Source organism: Pituophis catenifer, unplaced genomic scaffold (genome assembly GCF_029215685.1).
Source record: "Pituophis catenifer annectens isolate HBS135680 unplaced genomic scaffold, rPitCat1.0.hap2 SCAF_3, whole genome shotgun sequence".
Lineage (NCBI taxonomy): Eukaryota > Metazoa > Chordata > Lepidosauria > Squamata > Colubridae > Pituophis > Pituophis catenifer.
This window is the reverse complement of record NW_027256883.1, coordinates 70,668,565-70,690,976: the sequence shown is the minus strand read 5'-3', so window position 1 is coordinate 70,690,976 and position 22,412 is coordinate 70,668,565. Positions and strand designations below refer to the sequence as shown.

The 22,412-nt window shown below is 40.2% G+C and overlaps 1 protein-coding gene across 1 annotated transcript in view; it reads left to right on the top strand.

Moving 5' to 3' along the window:
* Nucleotides 1-22,412, top strand: part of BMP6 (bone morphogenetic protein 6) — an 85,168-nt gene that overhangs the window by 56,792 nt on the left and 5,964 nt on the right. The window contains exons 2-4 of the mRNA XM_070940712.1: nt 13,976-14,168; nt 20,607-20,755; nt 21,950-22,147. Coding sequence (XP_070796813.1) covers nt 13,976-14,168; nt 20,607-20,755; nt 21,950-22,147 — 540 coding nt within the window. The remainder of the gene's footprint in view (nt 1-13,975; nt 14,169-20,606; nt 20,756-21,949; nt 22,148-22,412) is intronic.

Sequence of the window (22,412 nt, the reverse complement as noted above, 5' to 3'; positions counted from 1 at the left end):
GAGGTCTAATAGGACAAGGACTGAGGAGCAACCCCTGTCTCGAGCCCTCCAGAGATCATCAACCAATGCGACCAATGCTGTCTCTGTGCTGTACCCGGGCCTGAATCCCGACTGGAACGGATCTAGATAATTCGATTCATCCAGGTACTGAGGCAGTTGTCGTGCAACCACACTCTCAACAACCTTTGCAACAAAGCGAAGGTTGGAGACAGGACGATAATTTGCTAATACAGCTGGATCCAGGGAGGGCTTCTTGAGGAGGGGCCTCACCACCGCCTCTTTCAAGACGGTGGGAAAGACACCCTCACTCAAAGAAGCATTTATAATCTCCTGGAGCCAGCCTCGTGTCACCTCCCGGGAGGCCAGTACCAACCAGGATGGACACGGGTCCAATAAACATGTGGTCGCCTTTAGTCTGTTCAGTATCCTGTCCACGCTTTCGGGAGTCACAGGATCAAACTCTTCCCAAATAATATTCTCAGGACCTGCCCCTGTCATCTCCTCTGGATCAATCCAGTCAGAGTCTAGCCGTTCACGAATCTGAGCAATTTTGTCATACAGATATTGTACAAAATCCTCGGCTCTACCCTCCAAGGGGTCTTCCCGCGTCTCTTGATGGAGCAGAGAGCGGGTCACCCTAAACAGGGCGGCTGGGCGATTATCTGATGACGCAATAAGAGTAGAAAAGTAGTTACTCTTCTCTACTCTTATCGCCACTAGGTAATTCTTAATATGAGATTTGCAAAGACAACTAAAGATTTATAGTACATGAAGCTTTAGAATCATATTTTGTTGAGTCATATTAATAAACAGGACTAACCATTGATGAAAGATTGGCTCATATTAATAAAAACAATCTGATAATGTGAAAACATATGAAAATATGCATCTACATTTGAGCTCATCTACAGGATGAGCCATGGTGGCACAGTGGTTAGAATGGAATATTGCAGGCTAATTCTGCCAACACCCAGGAGTTCGATTATGAGCAGTTTAAGGTTGACTTGACCTTCCCTCCTTCCAAGGTGGATAAAATGAGGACCCAGATTGTTGGGGGTAAAATGCTGACTCTGCAAACTGCTTAGAAAGGGCTGTAAAGCACTGTGAAGCAGTATATAAGTTTAAGTGCTATCACTATTGCTACATTTGCTATACTGAAACAATTTTTATTAAAAGCTAAATAGATACCATCTCAGTGAACAGATATGAAGATATAATTATATAACATTAGGTTAATATATTTGACATACAGAGTTGAGAATTTAAAATAAAGTCCAAAATGCACATATTTAAAGTTACAAATTTGTACTATGTACAAAAGTGTTTTCAACACTCAAAATGTGGTATCTTTGTAAATGGCAAATATTATGCACTATCCACAGTATTAAATAAATGTATACTTGCTTTAAAACCTGTTTTTGGATTAAAAAGTTCCTAATCCCAGCAGATGGTCCTGTTATGGTCAAGATGTACTCAGCAGCAGAGCTTCTTGGTCTGTGAGACTCCCCCCTCTTGGCCCTCCACTCTGAGGGCCTACCTCGATGACGGGTTTTGGAACCCCGAGAGGTGGCATGCCGCAAAGAGGGGGCTGCGGGGTTTTTTAAAATCGTCTTTGTTTAATCTTTTAAGGGGTCTGGGGAGGGGGGAGGGGGGTTGGATTAGATCTAGGGTCGTGGGTTTGGGGGATAACCCACCAAGGGGAGGGTCGGGCCTGGCCACGATGCATGGCGGGGGTGGGTGGGGGATCCGGGGGTAATGGGGGGGTCGAGCTTGTCCAGATTGTGTTTTCACCATCAGTACTGTGAGTGGGAGGGGTAGATATGGCGGGAGCAGGGGGCCATATGTTAAGGGAGCACGAACCCGCTGTCTTCAAGCGGTAGGGCGCTCCGGCCCCCAAGGCTCTACTCGTTCTCCAGGTTGCACTGACCCTCAGGGTCTGGGCCTTTGACTGATGTTGTGCAATGCCAGGTCTGTAGTAAATAAAGCCCCCCTCATTTATGATCTTGTTCAGGAGGGGGGAGCGGACCTGGCGGGTATTACGGAGACCTGGTTGGGCCCGGAGGGAGGGGTCCCTCTGGTAGAAATGTGCCCACCAGGCTTCCACGCATTCCATCAGCCGAGGTCACAGGGGAGGGGCGGGGGAGTAGCGGTTATTATTAGAGAAGGCCTTAGGCCGAGGGAGACCACTGTTCCTCAGACGGCCGGCTGTGAGTCCCTCCTTGTGAAGTGGGGCCATGGGGTTCAGATGGGCTTGCTGATCATGTACCTGGCTCCCTGGCATGTGGCAGCAGCCCTGCCCGAGTTACTCAATGTTATCGCCGCGGTGGCGGTTGATACCCCCAGACTTATGGTCATGGGGGATTTTAACCTGCCGTCCGTGGGTGAGGTGTCTGAGGTGGCTCGGGAGTTCATGGCTTCCATGACGGCCATGGACCTGACCCAGCTAATTCATGGCCCTACGCACGGGGGGGAAACACACTGTACTTGGTTTTTGTCTCTGGACAGTGGTTGAGTGATCTCGAGATAGGGGATATAGTCATCGAGCCCTTGTCATGGTCGGATCACTCTCTCCTTCGCCTTGACCTTCAAACCGCGGCACCCCGCTGCAGGGAGGCGGAACCGATAAAATGGTACCGCCCCAGGCGCCTGATGGAACCTGACAGGTTCCAGATGGAGCTTGGGCCAATTCCCAAGGTTCTGGCTCACGCCTCGACTGGAGACCTAGTCGCCGCCTGGGACAGGGCGGCCGCTGGAGCTCTGGATCGAGTCATGCCTTAGCGGCCTCTGACCCAGCGCTGATCTCACCTGGCTCCTTGGTTCACCGAGGAACTGAGGGAGATGAAGCACCGGAAAAGATGCCTAGAGAGTAGTTGGAGGGCCAGTCTTTCTGAATCTGACTGGACACTGGTAAGATCTCATATTAAGAATTACCTAGTGGCGATAAAAGCAGCAAAATGTACTCATTTTGCTGCTCTTATTGCGTCATCAGATAATCGCCCGGCTGCCCTGTTTAGGGTGACCCATTCCTTGCTCCACCAGGAAGCGCGGGAGGACCCCTTGGAGGGAAGAGCCGAGGATTTTGTTCAGTATCTGTATGACAAAATCACTCAGATTCGGGAAGATCTGGACTCCGACTGGGTAGATCCAGCGAGGGTGACGGAAGCAGGTCTTGAGAATGTTATCTGGGATGAGTTTGATCCTGTGACCCCAGATGATATGGACAGGATTCTGGGTAGATTGAATGCAACCACATGTTTGTTGGACCCGTGTCCCTCCTGGTTAGTGCTGGCTTCCTGGGAGGTGATGTGAGGCTGGCTCCAGGGGATTATAAATGCTTCATTGGGCGAGGGTGTCTTCCCCGCTGCCCTGAAGGAGGCGGTGGTGAGGCCTCTCCTCAAGAAGCCTTTCCTGGACCCGGCAGTATTGGCTAATTATTGTCCAGTCTCCAACCTTCGCTTCGTGGTGAAGGTTGTTGAGAGTGTGGTTGCGTGACAGCTTCCCCAGTACCTGGATGAAACAACGTATCTGGATCCGTTCCAGTCGGGCTTCAGGCCTGGGTACAGCACGGAAATGGCATTGGTCGCATTGGTGGATGATCTCTGGAGGGTTTGGAACAGGGGTTGCTCCTCTGTCCTGGTCCTGTTAGATCTCTCAGCAGCTTTTGATACCATCGACCATGGTTTCATGCTGCACCGATTGGAAGAGTTGGGGGTGGGAGGCACCGTACTACCGTGGTTCTCCTCCTTTCTCTCCGATCGGTCGCAGTCTGTGTTGATGGGGCAGAGGTCGACCCCGAGGCCCCTCATATGTGGGGTGCCACAAGGATCGGTCCTCTCGCCCCTTGTTTGTTCAACATTTATGTAAAGCCTCTGGGTGAGATCATCCGTGGTTTTGGGGTGAAGTACCATCAGTACGCTGATGACACCCAGCTGTACATCTCCACCCCGGACCACCCCAACGATGCCCTTGAAGTGATGTCCCGGTGCCTGGAGGCCGTACGGATCTGGATGGGGAGAAACAGGCTCAGGCTCAACCCATCCAAGACCGAGTGGCTGTGGTTTCCGATGTCCTGATATAGTCAGCTGGTGCCATCGCTGACTATTGGGGGCGAGTCATTGGCCCCCATGGAAAGGGCTCGCAAGTTGGGTGTCCTCCTGGATTCACGGTTGTCTTTAGAAGAGCACTTGATGGCCGTGACCGGGAGGATTTTTCATCAGGTTCACCTGATCCGCCAGTTGCGTCCCTTTCTAGATCGGGACTCCCTACACATGGTCACTCATGCCCTCGTCACCTCTTGTCTGGACTATTGTAACGCTCTCTACACAGGGCTCCCCTTGGGTGCACTCGGAGGCTCCAACTGGTGCAGAGTGCGGCCGTGCGGGTGGTTATGGGAGCGACATGGAGTTCCCATATAACACCTCTCCTGCGTGAGCTGCACTGGCTCCCGGTGGTCTTCCGGGTGCGCTTCAAGGTTTTGGTTATCACCTTTAAAGTGCTCCATGGCTTAGGACCTGGTTATCTACAGGACCGCCTGCTACCACCAATAGCCTCCCACCGGCCAGTACGCTTCCATAGAGAGGGGCTCCTCCGGGTGCCGTCGGCCAATCAATGTCGACTGGCGGCCCCTAGGGGGAGAGCCTTCTCTGTGGGGGCACCTACGATCTGGAACGAGCTCCCCCCGGAGATACGGAGGATCCCAAATCTGCGCACCTTCCGTCGCGCGCTCAAGACTTTCTTATTTCATCAAGGTGGCCTGGCCTAAATCTTCTCCCCTTTTAAATGTAAATTTTAATTTGTTTTTAAATTATTGGGTATTTTAAATTTGTCTCAGCCAAATTATTTAATTCATTTTTATTCTATTTTAAATTTTGTATTTATGTGTTTTATTCTGTGGCTGTTCACCGCCCTGAGTCCTTTGGGAGTAGAGCAGTATAGAAATCCAATAAAATAAATAAATAAAAGTTCTCCTACTGTGTTGCAGATTGTGATATATTGAAGGAGGATCAACCAAATGAGCTCCTCCAGGAGCTTTGAGTCAGAATTGCTTCCTTCAGGTGCTTCAGAATTTCCCCAACAATTGGATGGTGGTGGGGAGGTAGAATGAAGACGAAGTCTCTTTAGGGACTTCCTCACAACTCACTTTAGAAGTTTAGTTAATTTCCTTTTAATTTTTTTAATGTTTAATTTTCCCCATTTTTAAGCATCTTTATTATTTTATTATCCCCCCTCTTGCTATTTATGGCTCTTTTTACGACTTTATCACTCTTCATCAGAGAGTCTCAGGTTAAGCTGTTTTGTTTTGCTCTGACTCTGTTGTGTGTCAGCCGGTGTTAAGAGGAGAGAGAACTGTTTTTACAACAGAGAAGAGAGAAGGAGGGAAGGAGGAAGAAAGAGCAAGTGAACTCAGGAATAAGTCTTTGGATCATACTGACTAAACAGCAGGGGTGAAATCTACTTACCTTCCTTACCGATTCGGAAGTGCATGTGTTGTACATGTCATGTGCGTGTTCAGACTCTCTGCGCATGCACAGAGGGTAAAAAATGAATTACTTCTTGGTTAAAACCAGGAAGTAATGAAACCTGGGCAGGTGGGTGGAGTCTCACACCGCCATCGCTACTGGTTCTCCGAACCACCTGCTACAATCGTTACTGGATTGCTACCAGATTGCCCAGGGAGAATTTCACCCCTGCTAAACAGCCTAAAACTGAAGAATGGTTAGAATATAAAAAAGCATCAGCTGTAAATAGTAAAAGCCTTACGGTTATTTCAAATCATTATGAAGCCCTGGAGTCAGATCTGCAGTGGTAGAGAATGAAGGCAAATATATGTGTCCCAGGAGAATGTTGCAGGATCCAATCTGAGTTGGTCATCAGGACCAAGGTTTATTCTTCCAAGCTTTCGGGCTTCTCCTGAAGCCCATCATCAGGGAACTTCATCAGAGATGGTAGCCAACAACTCTCCTCTTTATGGAAAGAATTCAGCTTCCTGGATGGATCTATTGCTTTAACTTTTTCCCTGTGTGAGGAACCACAGTTCGTTCTGCAGCTGTGCCGTTCTCTGAAAGGCCATGGGAATATGAGGATTCAAAGAGCAGGAACATGATTGACTTTACATTGAGATGGTGCTTCTTGACTACGGATTGTTATTTCTATCTTTCAACAATTGTTGGGCTCAGAGGGGGGTGTCCCTCTGACTGAATTGTGCCCACCAGGTTTCCGGATGCTGCACCAGCCAAGGGCCCAGGGTAGGGGAGGGGGGGGTGGCGGTGGTTATTAGGGAGGTCCTTAGTCCAGAGGTCCTCCTACCTCTCGGGTCGAACGCAAGCGGTGTTGGCAGGGGGACAGAGATCGACATTGAGGCCCCTCATTTGTGGGGTACCTCAGGGGTCAGTTCTCTTGCCCCTCCTGTTCAACATCTATATGAAACCGCTAGGGGAGATCATCCGTGGTTTTGGGGTGAGGTATCATCAGTACGCTGATGATACTCAGCTTTATATTTCCACCCCGAACCAACCCAGTGATGCCCTCGACATGATGGCCCGGTGCCTGGAAGCGGTACGGGTCTGGATGGGTAGAAACAGATTGCAACTCAACCCGGCCAAGACCGAGTGGCTGTGGGTACCGGCATCTCGGTTCAGGGGAGAGGTACCATCGCTGACTATAGGGGGTGAAGTTTTGCCCCCTGTAGACAGGGTGCGCAACTTGGGCATCCTTCTGGATTCACGGTTGAGTTTAGAAGACCAGATAATGACTGTGACCAGGGGGCATTTGCCCAGATACGTCTGGTGCGCCAGTTGCATCCTACTTGGACCGAGATGCCCTACGCACAGTTACTCATGCGCTGGTCACCTCACGGATTGACTACTGCAATGCTCTCTACATGGGGCTGCCCTTGAGGACCACTCGGAGGCTTCAGCTGGTGCAAAATGCAGCTGCGCGGGTTGTGATGGGAGAATCCCGATACTCCCATGTTACACCCCTCCTGCGCGGTTTGCATTGGCTACCGGTTGCCCTCCGGGTGAGATTCAAGGTGCTGGTGATGACCTATAAAGCCCAACTTGGCTTAGGACCAGGATATTTGGCGGACCACTTACAGCCAGCAACGATATCCCATCGCCCGGTTCACGCCATAGAGAGGGCCTACTCAGGGTGCCGTCGGTTAGACAGTGGCGGTTGGCGGCCCCGAGGGGTAGAGCCTTCTCGGTCGGTGCGCCCACCCTCTGGAATCAACTCCCCTTGGAGCTCCGATTAGCTCCTGACCTTCGCACCTTCCGCCGGGAATTAAAAACTTGGCTTTTCAAATCCCTTGACCTGGACTGATGATGGGGTTTTAATTGGTTTTAAGGGTTAATTTTAATTTGTTTTAAATTTTAGTTTTTATTTTATATTGTGGCTTATGTTTTATTGTTGTGAGCCGCCCTGAGTCCATTGTGAGATAGGGCGGCATATAAGCCGAATAAAATAAATAAATAAATAAATAAATAAATTGTCAGAAACAAAGGGAAGGGTGGTCGTTCTGAAGCTGGCAATTGATGCACGTTCACTGCCTTGAGTTATTTATAAAAATAATAAAGGTAGGATAAAATAAATCAATTTACAAAAGTCTACCAAAACTAACTGGCAGAGATTTCTTTGCAATAGGAAGTGCTTTCTTCTATTAAAGAGGCAGGGACTGTCCCCTTCCTCAGATCACACAAACAGAAAAACCCTGAAAAGGAGGAACTCATCCATAAGGAAGCTATAAAAACGAAGAATGAATCTAAAATATACATTCCCTACTAACTAATCAGATTGTTTTACATCTAATAACATCAATTGCAATTGATGGGGATCAAAAAAGTTGTTACTCTTTCTCTGAGCCAACTCTGCTGTGAATTGAACTTTCTTTTAAAAGCTGAATAGTTGCAAAGGAGACTGGGCAAACTTTTATTTTGTTAATTTGTGTTTGTAGATTCATGGAACTTCAGTATAATCCTGTCTCCTTAATTTATAATTTCTCAGGGTAATGTAATCCTGGCACTTAATGTTCTTTTTGTACTGTTTAAAACAACATAAAAGGGCTATAATTCCACTACTTGGCCTCATTGCTTTTGTCCCAACAGTTGTCATTCCATTTCCTTTCCTTTCCAAGAGGTCTTTATGCACCTTCAGTACCAATTAGAGTTTGTCCTTGTGCCATTTTCTAATTTCTTGTGCCTAATATGGCTTTTGTGTGATCCAACCACTTCTCTCTTGTGAGTCTACAAGGAAAGTCTGAATCTCTCATAGTCTGTCTAGAAACAGTAGCTGTTATTTATATTTTCATTATATCTTAATTTCTAATACACATAGTCTATGCTGGGCTAGGGGAGGCATGGTTTACAGATTCACTAAGATTACTCTTAGCTGTACCTTGGGCTTAATGGAAGTTATCAGGAAAATATTTTTAGAATTTAGAGGAAATGAAGGAGCAGAGTACTTAGATCACATCCATACCCACAAAAATGAAATATTCAATAACCTTCCCATTCCCTGGACCTACTCAATAGACAAGAAAGAAATAATTTTGTGACTGAGCATATACAATTATCACACTCCAACTTCAGACAACATCTGCTTTTCCTATCTTTTGTTTAGTTGCTTGGCTCTATGAACAGATTATAGGTAAGCTATTTTAGTCTAGGCTTTCTGGCTTTATGCCTCAATTCTCTCCTACTTTTAAATGGAGCAAAATATACTAACTGTAATATCACTTTCTATAGGAGACAATTTTGGCTTAAAAGAAACCCAGAAAGAGACTAACATACAATAGAGAAAATAAAGATCTTCATTGACAGATAGACAATGAAGAATTTAGTTTTTGTCCAAGGGGAGTAAGTAAAGACCCTTGACTGTCCTCCACTGAAAATGTCTTCTCCAGTGTAATAAATGTTTGAATTTATTATGTTGCTGCTGCACCATAGTTTTTGATTTTCTGTATTTGAAACCTCTGACAGGAAGATAAGTGTTGTGAACGATCTCCATTCTTTGGAGGCCCGTTGAAGCACCCAAGTTTAGGCAAGTAAAGATGGTGGCAAGGAGATGACGAGTGATCATTATTATGACATCACCAAAACATGGGTCAGAATTTCTTTGCTTCACTGTCACTGATCAGAGAACATTACTGCTGCTTCCGCAATTCAGCTTTTCTTGAGACATCACTGCTGCTGTTCTAGTATCTGAACTTTCCTTTTGGTCTTTGCTTATTATCAAATACAGAAGTGAAATATATTTCTGCATGACAACAAGTGACGTGAGTCTGGTGAGGGAATTCTGGAGTTGAAGACCTGAAACACAGGTCTTAAAGTTGCCAAGGTTAGATATCCCTGGTTTAGACCTATATGGTATGACAAGAAGGAATTATACTGGCATTCTGAAAGCAAAATTTTCTTTCAGAGTAATTACTGTTCTGGAAGGTACTTTTGTAAAATTCTATTTAAAATGAATGCAAAAGAGTGTACCACATTTGTGGTTTATTATTTAAAGCCAAACGAAATTCATTCATTTTGATTATAATAAAGTAGCATAAAATAGCAAAAAAAAATATCTATGGTCCAGACTAGTTTGTTCTGCTGATTTTTCCTTCAATATTTAAAAACCACAAGAATATGGAATGTTCAAAAACGGCTGTTTGCCAATACTCACCTACTCACTGAATATTTTGAAATTTTGTTCTTCATTTTACATCTTGTGAATATAAATCTGAATATAAAAACATAGAATGAATATTTTGTTCCTGAATGAAAAACATTGAACTTGAGATATCTCATATACAAATACATACGTACATACATACATACATACATACATACATACATACATACATACATGAATCTCTGGGACAGTTCAATAATGATTTAGATAACTTTTCCTAGGGTACAATACATTGTTATGGTTCTCCAGTATTAATCATATTCATATTTCCACAGTATTTATGGACTACTTAAATCAGTCAACAAGACTGATATGAATTGTATATTATAGCAAACTTGTGTTTTTTTATAATGTTAACTATGAATATCTCATGGTTTTCTATATTAGAATAAAGCAGTTCCTTTTGTTATACAGTATTCAACACAATAGTATTCAGTATCAAAATGGAGTAAACTATTTTTACTTGTGGGTATTTGTTTCCTTTTTTCACATGAGAAAGAATATTTACCCATAGTTTGGGCTTTATAACCACAATGTATTCTTTTCCTGACTTTTTGTGAACTCCTATTTACAGAGAAGTGGATTTCTTGAAGAAAATTTAACTGCATATTTTAGAGTAAGAGTATGTGGAACTGGATTGCAGCATCCAATCTCTTTATCAGATGGATTGAGGCATTTCAAGTATGTTCTAACTCATCAGGGATATTAATTTAAAAACCCTATGTGTGGAAAGAGAATCTGTAAGCTTTATTTATATCTCTTTTCAGATAATCATAGTTTATGCACATCTGCAAAATCATGACTACTTACTATAGGCTTGTTAACCTGGAATAGTTATTGGTTATGCCACTGAATAATGGAAATTACAGCAAATTTAATATTCCTTATAGTTACATTGTATTATGTTTTATATTGGACTGATATTTTCACCTTCGGAGTTAGTATGTATTAAAAATAGTACTGTAAAATAAATAATTTCCATCTCTCTTTTTTTTAAAAAAATCCCAAAATATATTGCTACATACGAATAATCATTCTATTTTTTTTCTGACAAGACAGTTAAATGATAGAAAGGTTATTGAAAAGGGCAGTTTTGATGATTAGTGCAGCAATATACTGATTTAAAACTGCATTTAGCTTATCATTGAATTAGTAACAGACAATGTAAGTTTTATAAGTAGAAATAAAACAAAGCAGCAGATATTAGTGGATCGTATACATATGTGATATAGTGGCTTTTGGGTTTTTGCATAATTGTTTCCAGTCATTGATTTGCATCACATGCACAAGGCATGTCAGTTTTTGTTTGTGGATACCTGACTCAAGGAAGCAATATTTATTTCTAACAAAATTAATAATGGTCCTACTTCTAGTCCATAATTTAAAACCCACCATCTCTTTTTCTTTTCTTATCTCTCCAGCTTCACAGGCATATATTACCAATGAAAAGAGCACTGATTTAAGTGTTCTGATATTTATTGTTATAGATATAGCCTTATCTTGTTTATGTTTGTTATTGCCTTCCTCCCTACAATTAATTGCCTCTTTGCTTTGCCAGCATATCATCAATCTTCAGCTGTGTTTAACTCTAAGAAACAAAATAGATACAGTAGAACCTCTGGTCATGACCATAATTCATTCCATAACTTTGGTCGCAACCCAATTTGATCATGATCTGAACCTAATTTTGGAAATTTGATGCTTTAAAAAAATGGCACGGAAGGGGAAATCAGCCGTGGAAAAAAAATGTGGTGAATTTTTTGGTCGGAACCCAATTTGGTTGTGGTCAGAAGCGTTCATGACCAGAGGTTCTACTGTATTACTGTTATGTCATTGCCATCCAGTATAAGTTCAATGAGTGTATAGGTTGATGTTTTACTTTTATCATCTTTATGTTTCATGTTAATGTAGATTTTTCACTTTCTGTTTTTATTTTCAAAATGTATCTTTTAAAGTGTTTATTGCTTTCAGATAATAAAGTGACAGTGTCTAGATATCTGCTGTTGCTGCTATTTGGACCTCCAATTTTCATTCCAGCTATCATCTTTTCCAGTGTGATCATTTTTATAATATATTCACTGTATAAGTTAATTAATATTAGAGAAATTATTTTATAAATGTGTCTGTGATAAGACAAACTTATTAGTTTCATATTTCTTTTGCTTGCACAGTTGGATAACTTCTTTTTGTTTTATAATAAGATTCCCCATAAAGGATTCCTATTATGTCTTAACAAGTTTGGATACTTGTCAGTTTTTAAGTTAATTAACTCAACCTACTACTAATTTGTTCACCATCTCCAGATATTGGTTAGGCATTGGGGTTTTTTTTCATTTATGTGAAATATATACGGATTTTTTTCTTCCAAATAAACAGCAGTGAATGGCGGAGTGTGTGTGTGCCATCTTATATTTTCTGGAACTGTGGTTGGTAATAGAGAAAATAAAGGAAGATGCTATTGAAATCAGTTCAGTGGCCAGGAAGTACAAAACAGGAAGGAGTTACCTGCATTCCATCAAAGGAGATGAGAACATGAGCTCTTCTTGAGTTCTGCTTTTAAAAAGTATGGTCTGTAGTAGATAAGTCCCCTCAGCCAGAGAAATTGCTACATCAATGAGTACTCTGAAAAATCAGAATCCTTTGTAAATGAGAGGAAAATAAGGCTAATAAATTGACTAAACGAACTAGATCCTATGTATGCTTCCATAGGAGGAAGAGCCACTAGAGCTTAGGTTGATATGCTGCCAGGAAAGTGTATATAGATTTCATTGTGTTCAACCCCCAGTACAATAACCCACTAATTTTCTTTTTGCAAAAAAGGTCAGCCCAATACCAAAACAATTCCATCCCTAGCTTACATAGAGCAAGCTGGGCTAAACATATCCATTCCATACAACTACAGCCTCTGCATCCTTATCTAAGAATAAGAGCCATAGAACTCAATTAAACTTAGTAACATACTACAGGTTGAACATTAACAGAATGCTAGAAGGATTTCTCATTTTAGATGAGAAACAGGGATATAGAGAAAAATAATACCAAAATAGAATGGATAGTGGCAGTGTGCCAACAGAGCAGAAAGATGCTGGATCAGGAAGGCATTCCTTGGAGATCTTGACTGGCATCCAGCCAGGAAAAAAAAGGCTAAATACAAGAAAATCCAAAAAAGGTACAGGATGTGATCAAGGAAAACTAACGTTCACCCTGTTACTATAGTGATAATAAGTCCAAGCCATATGAATTAACGTTCAAACTTCTATCAGCCATAAATTGATTGGAAGTAACCTTATTTGTTATTTGTTCGCTGAGGGGACCTGATAGGTGTATGATATTAACTGCATTTTAAGATCAAATAATCTAGTTTCACAAATTTTCAGCTCACCTATAGTTGTGATAATGAAGTACAATATTCAAACTCATTGATCCAAGTCTTATCGGTATAAGACTTATACTTATTTTATATATTCATTCAATTTCTTTATATGAATGAATCCCAGAGCGTAAGAAGCTTTTAATGTATGTGGAATTCCAGTTTCAAGTAATAGAAACTAGTAATTTCGAGTAATACCTTGATCAACAATTTCAGTGGCAGTGTCTAAGTTGCTCTTCATCCCAGGTAAACACTTAGTATCAGCTGAGTATTGTAGCTAACAGAAAAGGACAGAGTGACTCCCTGCAGTTACTATTCCTTTGGTCACTAAATTTTTTTATCATAATATTCATCCTGGAAGTGACAGAATTATAAGTAATTGGGAATAATAACTCATACTGTTTTGGGTGAGTGATACTGTACTGTATTAAAGGATGTGGAAAGTGTTAGAAAGTACAGAGTGTTAAATGGAGCAATCCATTATACTTCCCTAACACATTCTGTGCAACGCTGTGGAATGCAAGTCCAAGGCCTACAGGACCCTCTGGGGAGTCAGAAAGGCCTGTGGGGCTCTAGTGGGAAGGCCTGCAGGGATCTGATGATGATGGGAAAGCAGGCTTAGGGTGGGAGACCCGGGGCAATTGGGCCAATAGATCTGTGTATACCAAATGCGAATACTTTGGAAAAAAGCCAAAAACCAAATGGAACAAACATTGTTTCCATTTTTGCTAACATGAAATTGCCCAATTCTGATTATTTCTTTTTATAAAATATCATTTTCTTAGATTTCTCAGCTGCCTTATTTTAGTTTTTCTGAGGCAAATTTGTCATTAAAAACAAACAAACAAATGCAGTTTATTTCTGAAAATTAGACTGGGAGGGAAAGAATTTATGGTTAAATTATAATTGTCATCTTCTTGTTTTTTTATACAGTTGAATATGACAAGGAATTCATGCCTTATCAGCATCATCACAAGGAGTTCAAATTTAATTTGTCTCAGATTCCAGAAGGAGAGGCTGTTACTGCTGCTGAGTTCCGAATCTACAAGGACTGTGTTTTTGGAGGCTTTAAAAATCAAACCTTTCTAATTAGCATCTATCAAGTATTGCAAGAATATCAGAACAGGTTTGTCCTTACTGCTAAAACCGTGAAACCATCATAGGCATAAAAATTCAGATTCTATCATCTCCTACTTCTTGAACCATTTTGTTTTAATTTTGTGGAATTAAAGCTTTTCATTTTTAAAAAAAATATCTTTATTTCTATTCACGCTAAATTTTAGCAAATTAGCTAAATTAGAGGATGAAGAAGGGACAACACACTATCAGAAGGAAAAAAAAAAGAATATAGCAGTAAGATATTTTCAAACCCTGTATAGTCGAAAGAAAATAGAAAAGGAGGACATCAAACGATACTTACAAGCAAGAAATCTCCCAACTCTACTGGACTCAACAAAGGAAATACTAAATGAAATACTAAATAACGAAATACTAAATGAAATACTAAATAACGATGCTAGAGTTGAAAAGGGCAATCCAAAAGCAAAAAAAATAACAAAACCCCGGGCCCAGACGGAATTCCAGCAGAATTTTATAAAGAAATTCAAAAACCATTAGAGAACTTATTATTAGAAATATACAATGAAGCATTAGAAACAAGCTAAGATACCAAAATCTTGGATGGAGGCACTAATAACATTTATCCCCAAAGATAACACCGAGAAACAAAAGATCTAAAACTATAGCCCAATCTTGCTGTTAAATGCTGATTATAAAATATTTATGGCGATAATGTCGGAAAGAATTAAAAATATACTAAACGAAATCATACACCCGGTTGTTTACACTTCTGCAAACAACAAGTTCTATGTTTAGTTCTATGAATGTCTAATTGAAAAAAGTTAGTGACTAATATACTTTGCAGTTTGTGACATGTCTTGTTTTATAAAATTATCCTCAGAGTAGTCAACAAAAAAGGATAAAGCAGGGACATTAAAGTGAGGAGTACATGTTTGGGTTCAGTTTTAAGTCCAGAATATAGTGATGCAGTTTGCCATTAAGATTCACTACTTAGAAAATAATTTCCTCAAAATATTTGAAAGAGAGGTGCATTTATTTAGTTTGTTTCATTGTATATTGCACCACTGTTTAATTACATTTTTCAAATAATTAAATATATGTTTAAAAGACATTTGAAAACTACACCTTCATAGTTTGCATCGGTATGCAAAGCTCAAAAAGTTACACTATCCACCAATTTTATTACTGATATTAATCTTGAGCATTTCAGTTAACTCATAGGAAACAGCACTTGCAAAAGGAAGGTACGCAATCTCAAAAAAAGACACAGTTGCTTTCACAAGTTACAGACAGATGCTGTGTTTGTGTTCCTTTGAGTCAAAGAACCTTTTTGCTTTCATATCTGAATCACTATTCAGCTCGAGAAGGCACTTTCCTGTGATCCTAACTCAGAAATAGCTCAGAAGTGGAAGATGGAAGTAAATGTTCTATTTCTGAAAATGTATTATTTGAGGATAGTTTCATTTCACTTAATCATCAGAGGCCTGCTTGAAATGAAAGGTTACTCATAAAATAGCATTGGATTGAGGGGAAAATATCAGTGACGTATGGAGCAAAATATCTACAGAATTAATCAACTCATCAAATTTAACCACATTAGGAAAGATACATACATATATAACTGTCACAGCTGCAGGTTTTTTTAAAAAAGAAGCCTGAGGTTACCAATATGCAGAGTCTAGACTGTTATGTCAATGTGTCATTGAAGAATAGTAAACATCCAAAAAAAGTTGAGCATGAGGAAAGTTTTATTGAGTAAGGATAATTAATAGCTCCATAAATTGCTGTTGATGTGTAATGGTCCCGTTAAGCACCTGGGTAACAGTGACCTTTGAAGACAGGCCAAAACCTGCAGTTCTTAAAAGGTAATTAAAATAAGAAGGTCTCTGTCTGAAACTCAACAGATTGAAAAAAAATGGTCTGTTTATTCTCCCTGAATTTAAAGAAATATACCTGACTGGTTGGAAAAAACCAGCTAAAGCATTGGATAGTAACTGTAAGGAAAAACGGTTTTTTGAGGGTATACCTAAAACTTTTTTATTGCTTGATGTGATGTATGTCTATGAGAAGGAGGAAAATTATTTTTGTCTGACAGTGTACTTATTAAACCAGCAAAACCAACTGTTTTATTAATTACATAAAATGTTATTAAATAGTCAGTGCCAGAAAAATAAAACAGCTTCAGGATTCTTTCCAACAGTCTTAAATAGAATTTTAGAAAAAGAAATTTCAGATTGTGTTGAAAATACTGTAATCAGTTGCAAAGTACTTGTCTCATGAATGCTTTAAATATAAAGCCAGGATATATTGGTTAAAAATAGTAAGTAGGGTTGATATTTATAAAAAAGCAAATGAACACTCTTCTTTCAAAGCTGGAGCTAATTTTTCCTTTCTTGAGAGCCTTGTGGTCTAGAAATGTGGGATGGAAATTCCAGAAATAAATGATTTCTGTGTTAGCAGCACATCTATCTTGCTTAGGTAGACTGGGCACTGTTTTTTTCTAGATCATCTGTTTGCTGACCTTATTTACTCTTATAGAGGTTTACTGCAGTAAAAAATGTGTTTACAGACATGCACACGCACAAAAACCACCTTGTAGGGCAAAAAGAGCGGTTCGAATCCCTATTGCCGCGTAATGGGATAAGTTCCCATTACTTGTCCCAGCTTCTGCTAATCTAGCAGTTCGAAAGCACGTAAAAAATGCAAGTAGAAAAATAGGGACCACCTTGGTAGGAAGGTAACAGTGTTCCATGCGCCTTTGGCGATTAGTCATGCCGGCCACATGACCACAGAGACATCTTCGGACAGCGCTGGCTCTTCGGCTTTGAAACGGAGATGAGCACCACCCCCTAGAGTCAGGAACGACTAGCACATATGTGCGAGGGGAACCTTTACCTAGGGCAGGGATTTCCAAACTTGGCCCCTTGAAGAGTGGTGGACTTCAACTCCCAGAATTCCCCAGCCAGCAACTTGCTCATATTTATAACGGATGCTGGCTGAGGAAGTCCATCACTCTTCAAGGGGCCAAGTTTGGACACCCCAGACCTAGGGCAAAAAGAAAAAAAAATAAAATAAATCTATAGAACCCCTTGATTTCTCTAGCTAGCTGAAGGCTGCATTTGGAGATGTTTTAAGTGTGCATGCTATACTAGTTCAAATGGCAGGACTGAAGAGAACCAATCAAATCCCAATAAATTTTCTCTATGTAAATGAATATTAAAGTAATTTACAGTCACAATCAATACAATGAAAACATGCACTCATGGAAAATGTTTTGTGAAAAAGTGTTTTGAATCTTATATGAGCACAGCACCTCTCTACTATTAATCAAACAATGCCCTTTTCAGGATTCAATGTGAGTCCCCACCCTTCCCCTCAAATAAAGGGTATAGCTAATTCCTTAAAAGCAGCCAGTCTTTTTCTGGTTCACATGGAATCCTAAAAGTTGATGCTACTTTAATGAATAGCAGAAAGTGGCTATGCTTATTTCACTCCAAACCATTTCTAAAGTTGCTGTTTTGATTTCTATTCAAAAGCATAGATGCCTCCAGGAAGGTTACAGGATATAGGGGAAAGATGATGTGTATCATGACATCATCAGGCAAACGATTCACTATATTGTGATATCATTGATTTGTGTCATTTGCATAATGACATCATGATGCGTTAACATCATTTTGATTTCGTTTACAGACTCAGCTGCTAATAAACAGAGCCCATTTGATGAAGAGGTTAAGTTGCTGGACTAAAAACTGGGAAGACACAAGGTCTTTGCTCCCCTTATATCATGGAAGCCAGCTCAGGAACTTCAGGCCTGTTACTTGCTAAACCCAGCCCACCTAATAGGATGAATAGGAGAAAGGAGCATTATTAATGCTGCCTTATATTGTGAAAAGTAAAAGATGGGGCATAGAATTCAACACATAAATAATAAAACTGCTGTCAGTAACTGATCCTCAGCTTTCAGTCACAGAAAATATAGCAGTAAATCATGTTTTTTTTCTTGTTCTCAGGCAAATATAATACTGAAGAAGTTTTACCAGGAGTTTACGAAATTTAGAGGCTTTATTAGTGAAGCATACTTTCACTGAAATGCTAGCGTGAAGCTTAAGAGAAGTCCAGGTCAAGAAATAACAGATTTGTCCATTTTGCATTTTTTTTTTGCTGTTTTAAACCAATTTTGTTTTGTACTTTTTTAAAAAAAGATATAATTGCTTATGTGTACTGTCTCCTTAAGCTTACCGTGTTTGCAAATGGTTAAAGTACAGACAAAGGGAGGTTGGAGCTAGGTTCTTTCTAATGAATGTTCTTTCTAATTATCGAATGAAGAGGTCAAATTGTGGGGTCCTTGGTGCTCTCTGAGCTTGGTTTTCTTGCAGACATTTCATTGGCAGACTAGGTAATATCATCAAGGCAGATGATATTACAGATCAATCCTGAACTGCAAGTATTCTATTCTACCATTTAAACTTTCTCATTATGCTGATGACTAAATCCACAATCTGACTATGATGGGAAATAGGACTATACAGTCCTATTTTCCAATTACAAAAATAAAAATCTAGGTGGAACCCCCAGATTGGAATTTAATTTGGGACAATCCCAGTCAAACTGGAATGCATGGTAACCCTGTTTCTCTTTCTCTAGTCCTCTCTCTCACGCCATATATATTTTTCTTACCATTTTGTACCATATGATTTTTTTTGTTATTGCAATCACTCTTAATATAAAAATGTATTTGCCAGGATATTTGATACATACCTTTTTTATTGTAAAATGAACATGTTAACTGATTAAAAAAAGAGTATTAGCAATCTCTCTAGATTTTCATTGCTGTAGTTTATAATAGGACAAATTTTTTCTCTTATATAAAGCATTGTTTCTCAACTTGACTTGCTGGGGAGTTAGTCCACATATCTTAAAATTCATAAGGTTTGGTATAAAATAATTAGGAAATATTAAGTAAGGTCAGAATTAGGAATGGAATCATGCAGCATGCTGCCACCTTGAAGCACCCCCTTAGAACAAAGTCTGGAAAGCACTCTACAGAGTGACTGGCTGGGAAATTTGGGGAGTTGAAGTCCACACATCTAGAAGTTGCCAAGACTGAGAATCCATTACATGACATGTAATGAGGTGGTAATAGAATTTTAGACCGTATCTCTCCAGAATAAGGATATGAGTTTCAGACATTTGAACATTTCCCATAAAATATGGGAAGAATATTTCCCATACTTAGTATATAAGAATGTGAAGAAACTGAATCTATTAATTGGTTGAGTTGTGCAATTTGTTTGAAGGAGATGCTTTGTAATTTGCAAGAGAACATCTAAAACATTTTTTTGAATCATGAAAGTAGCCATGTCTTGTTCCAGCTCTGTACATGTGCTTCATACATTGTTCCAGTGGTGGGTTCCTCCCGGTTCGGCCCAGTTCTCCCGAGCTGGTAGCAGTGACGATATGATATCACCAAACCGGTTCTGCCCCCCCGCGCCCCCCACCCCCACGGTATTCTTACCTTTTATTTGGCCCCACCCCCAATCTATTGCTGCCTCCTGAGTCCCAGCTGCTGGCTAGAGGGGAAAAAACTGTTTAAACTCTTGCCGCAGGGCTTCAAAGGGCTGCCCTACAGCTGATCAGTGTTAAAAGAAAACAAATGAATAGACCAGTGCCTGGAAAAATACATGCGTAGATCAGTGCCTGCAAAAATACATGAATAGACCAGTGCCTGCAAAAAATAAATGGGTTGGTACAGCTCTGCAAGCAGTTAAAAGCCTGGTAGACCAGTACCTCTGCTAAATCCTAAATAATTGTCACATGACCATCAAGCCATGCCCACAAAATAAGCCACGCCCACAGAACTGGTAGTAAAAAATTTTAGAACCCACCCCGGCATTGTTCCCATTCCCTTAATTTGTAAAAGTATACAGATAATTATATATCTTCTAACCTGGTGTGTTGTACTATACTAATAACACACCAGGTTAGAGATAATATAACGTAATAATATAACCAATACTTGAAAATTAAAATAATTATAATCCTAAGCATTAAGTAGAGTTGGGAAAGGACATTACAATAAAGATAATTTTGGGCTACCATATCTGAGTTGTAAATTCTGGTTGACCATTAGATGTCAGAAAACAATTTGAGCTTATATCTACATCAGGGCAAACTCCCGACCCGTGGGCCGGATGCATCACGGGCTGACCACACCCATGATCGGTTTAGCAAAGGGGGGAAAAGTCCCAATACATCACATGATGCCGCTGTGACGACATGAGTTTGACACCCCTGATCTACATTATTAGTCTTCTGAATCTTTTCAATCTAGATATGATAATGATTCCATCCTTATAAAAATAGGATTAAAGGGCCGGATAAAATAACAGTAATATGCAATGGAATCATTATTTTAATGATTTCAGTATTTAATGCAGTCCTTTTTGTACTCCTAAACTATCCCCCCGTTTTCTTCCTTCAGAAATTCGAACTTGTTTATGCTGGACACCCGAATAGTATGGGCCTCAGAAGAAGGATGGCTAGAATTTGACATCACTGCTACTAGCAATATGTGGGTGATAAACCCTCAGCATAATTTGGGACTCCAGATGAGTGTGGTGACTAGAGATGGTAGGTATTAGACCAACATATTTTAAACATCTGGCCAATGACCTTGTCATTAAATGGAAGCTATGTTTATAGCATTAAGCTATGATGTATCTGGCTCATGCAGACCCACAGCTGTGATATGATAACTGGGCTCTGAATCCAACAGCACAGATTGAAAGCTTCTTGATTATTTTATCCCATGTTTGTAGTTATGAAATACTGAGAATTCCTGACTTGTGAATATTGTTGGTGGTTGTTGGAAAAACTCTCTGAAAGTACTTTTTTCTAGGAATGACTACTAGATGTAGCGTAATTGAACCATTGCCTAGGAGGTAGACAGGAATTTCCATGTGTTCTGTTGACTGGATTAGAAATCACACTGCTTACTTTTCTCTGTAGACCAGCAGTGGTAATACAATTGCAATAATAAAATATTGCATCAGTCTATCAGTCTATACATCTGATAAAGCTACAGAACAGGGCTGTCAAACTCACGGCCTGTGGGCCGGATGCATCAAATGCTGGCCACGCCCACGCCCAGTTTAGTGAAGGGGAAAAAAGTCACGATATGTCATGTGACAACACCGTGACGATGTGAGTTTAACACCCTTGCTATAGAACTTAACTTATGTGATGCTGGTGGGGGTCTCATGTTACATTTCATTTTTGCAATAGACCATGTATCTTTAATAATCAAACAGGTTGGTAGAATGCCTTTCAGCTTCAATTGATGGGGAAGCATACCATTTTTAGCTGCTTAGCCAGATTCAAATATTGCATGAATCCACAGCATAGCTTAGTTGGTTTTGTTCTTAGTTCTGCTATGTCAATCCAGCTATTCATGTTTTTGAACTGTGGTTTATTGATTACCCCCTTTGCAAATCCAACATGTCCAGGCTCATATGGTGCAGTTACTAGGTGATTTAATTGATTCCCATTATTTGCTAACAAGACTTTTAAAAAAATAATGCAGGAAACATTTTGCAAGACAAAAGAATTGTGAGAAATAAAAAGAAATTTGATTCAACTGCTATATTCATGTTATAATTTTTAAATAAATGATAATAGCTATTGAATAGGAAGAACAAGCAGGGAAAAATTAAGGAGGGTCAGTAAGATGTTGCATGTATGAAAACATCTGCTTGGCTCAAAAGAGCTATTCAGAAACACTGTGCTCTTTATATGACATACTACCTTTTTTGGTTTAATTTATAGGTCTCAGTATAAATCCTAGAGAAGCAGGACTAATAGGTCGAGATGGCCCTTATGATAAACAGCCTTTCATGGTGGCTTTTTTTAAAGTGAGTGAAGTTCATGTTCGGACTGTTAGGTCAGCACCCAGCAGACGCAGGGACCAAAGCAGAAATCGCTCCACACAACCACAAGATGTTTCCAGGACATCCAGTATCACAGGTAACCTCTTACATACCTGCTGGGCTATGTTTATTCATTACACGTCATTTTTGAGCACTTTATGAAAAGTTTTTTATTCATATCTATTTTTTTCTTTTTCGTTTTCTTTTGCAATTCAGAGGTGGTTTCAGCAGGTTTTGATCAGTTCTGGAGAACCAGTAGCGGAAATTTTGAGTAGTTCAGAGAACCAGTAGTAAAAATGCTGATTGGCCCCACACCCATCTATTCTCTGTCTCCCAGCTGATTCACTCCCAGCTGAGGAAAT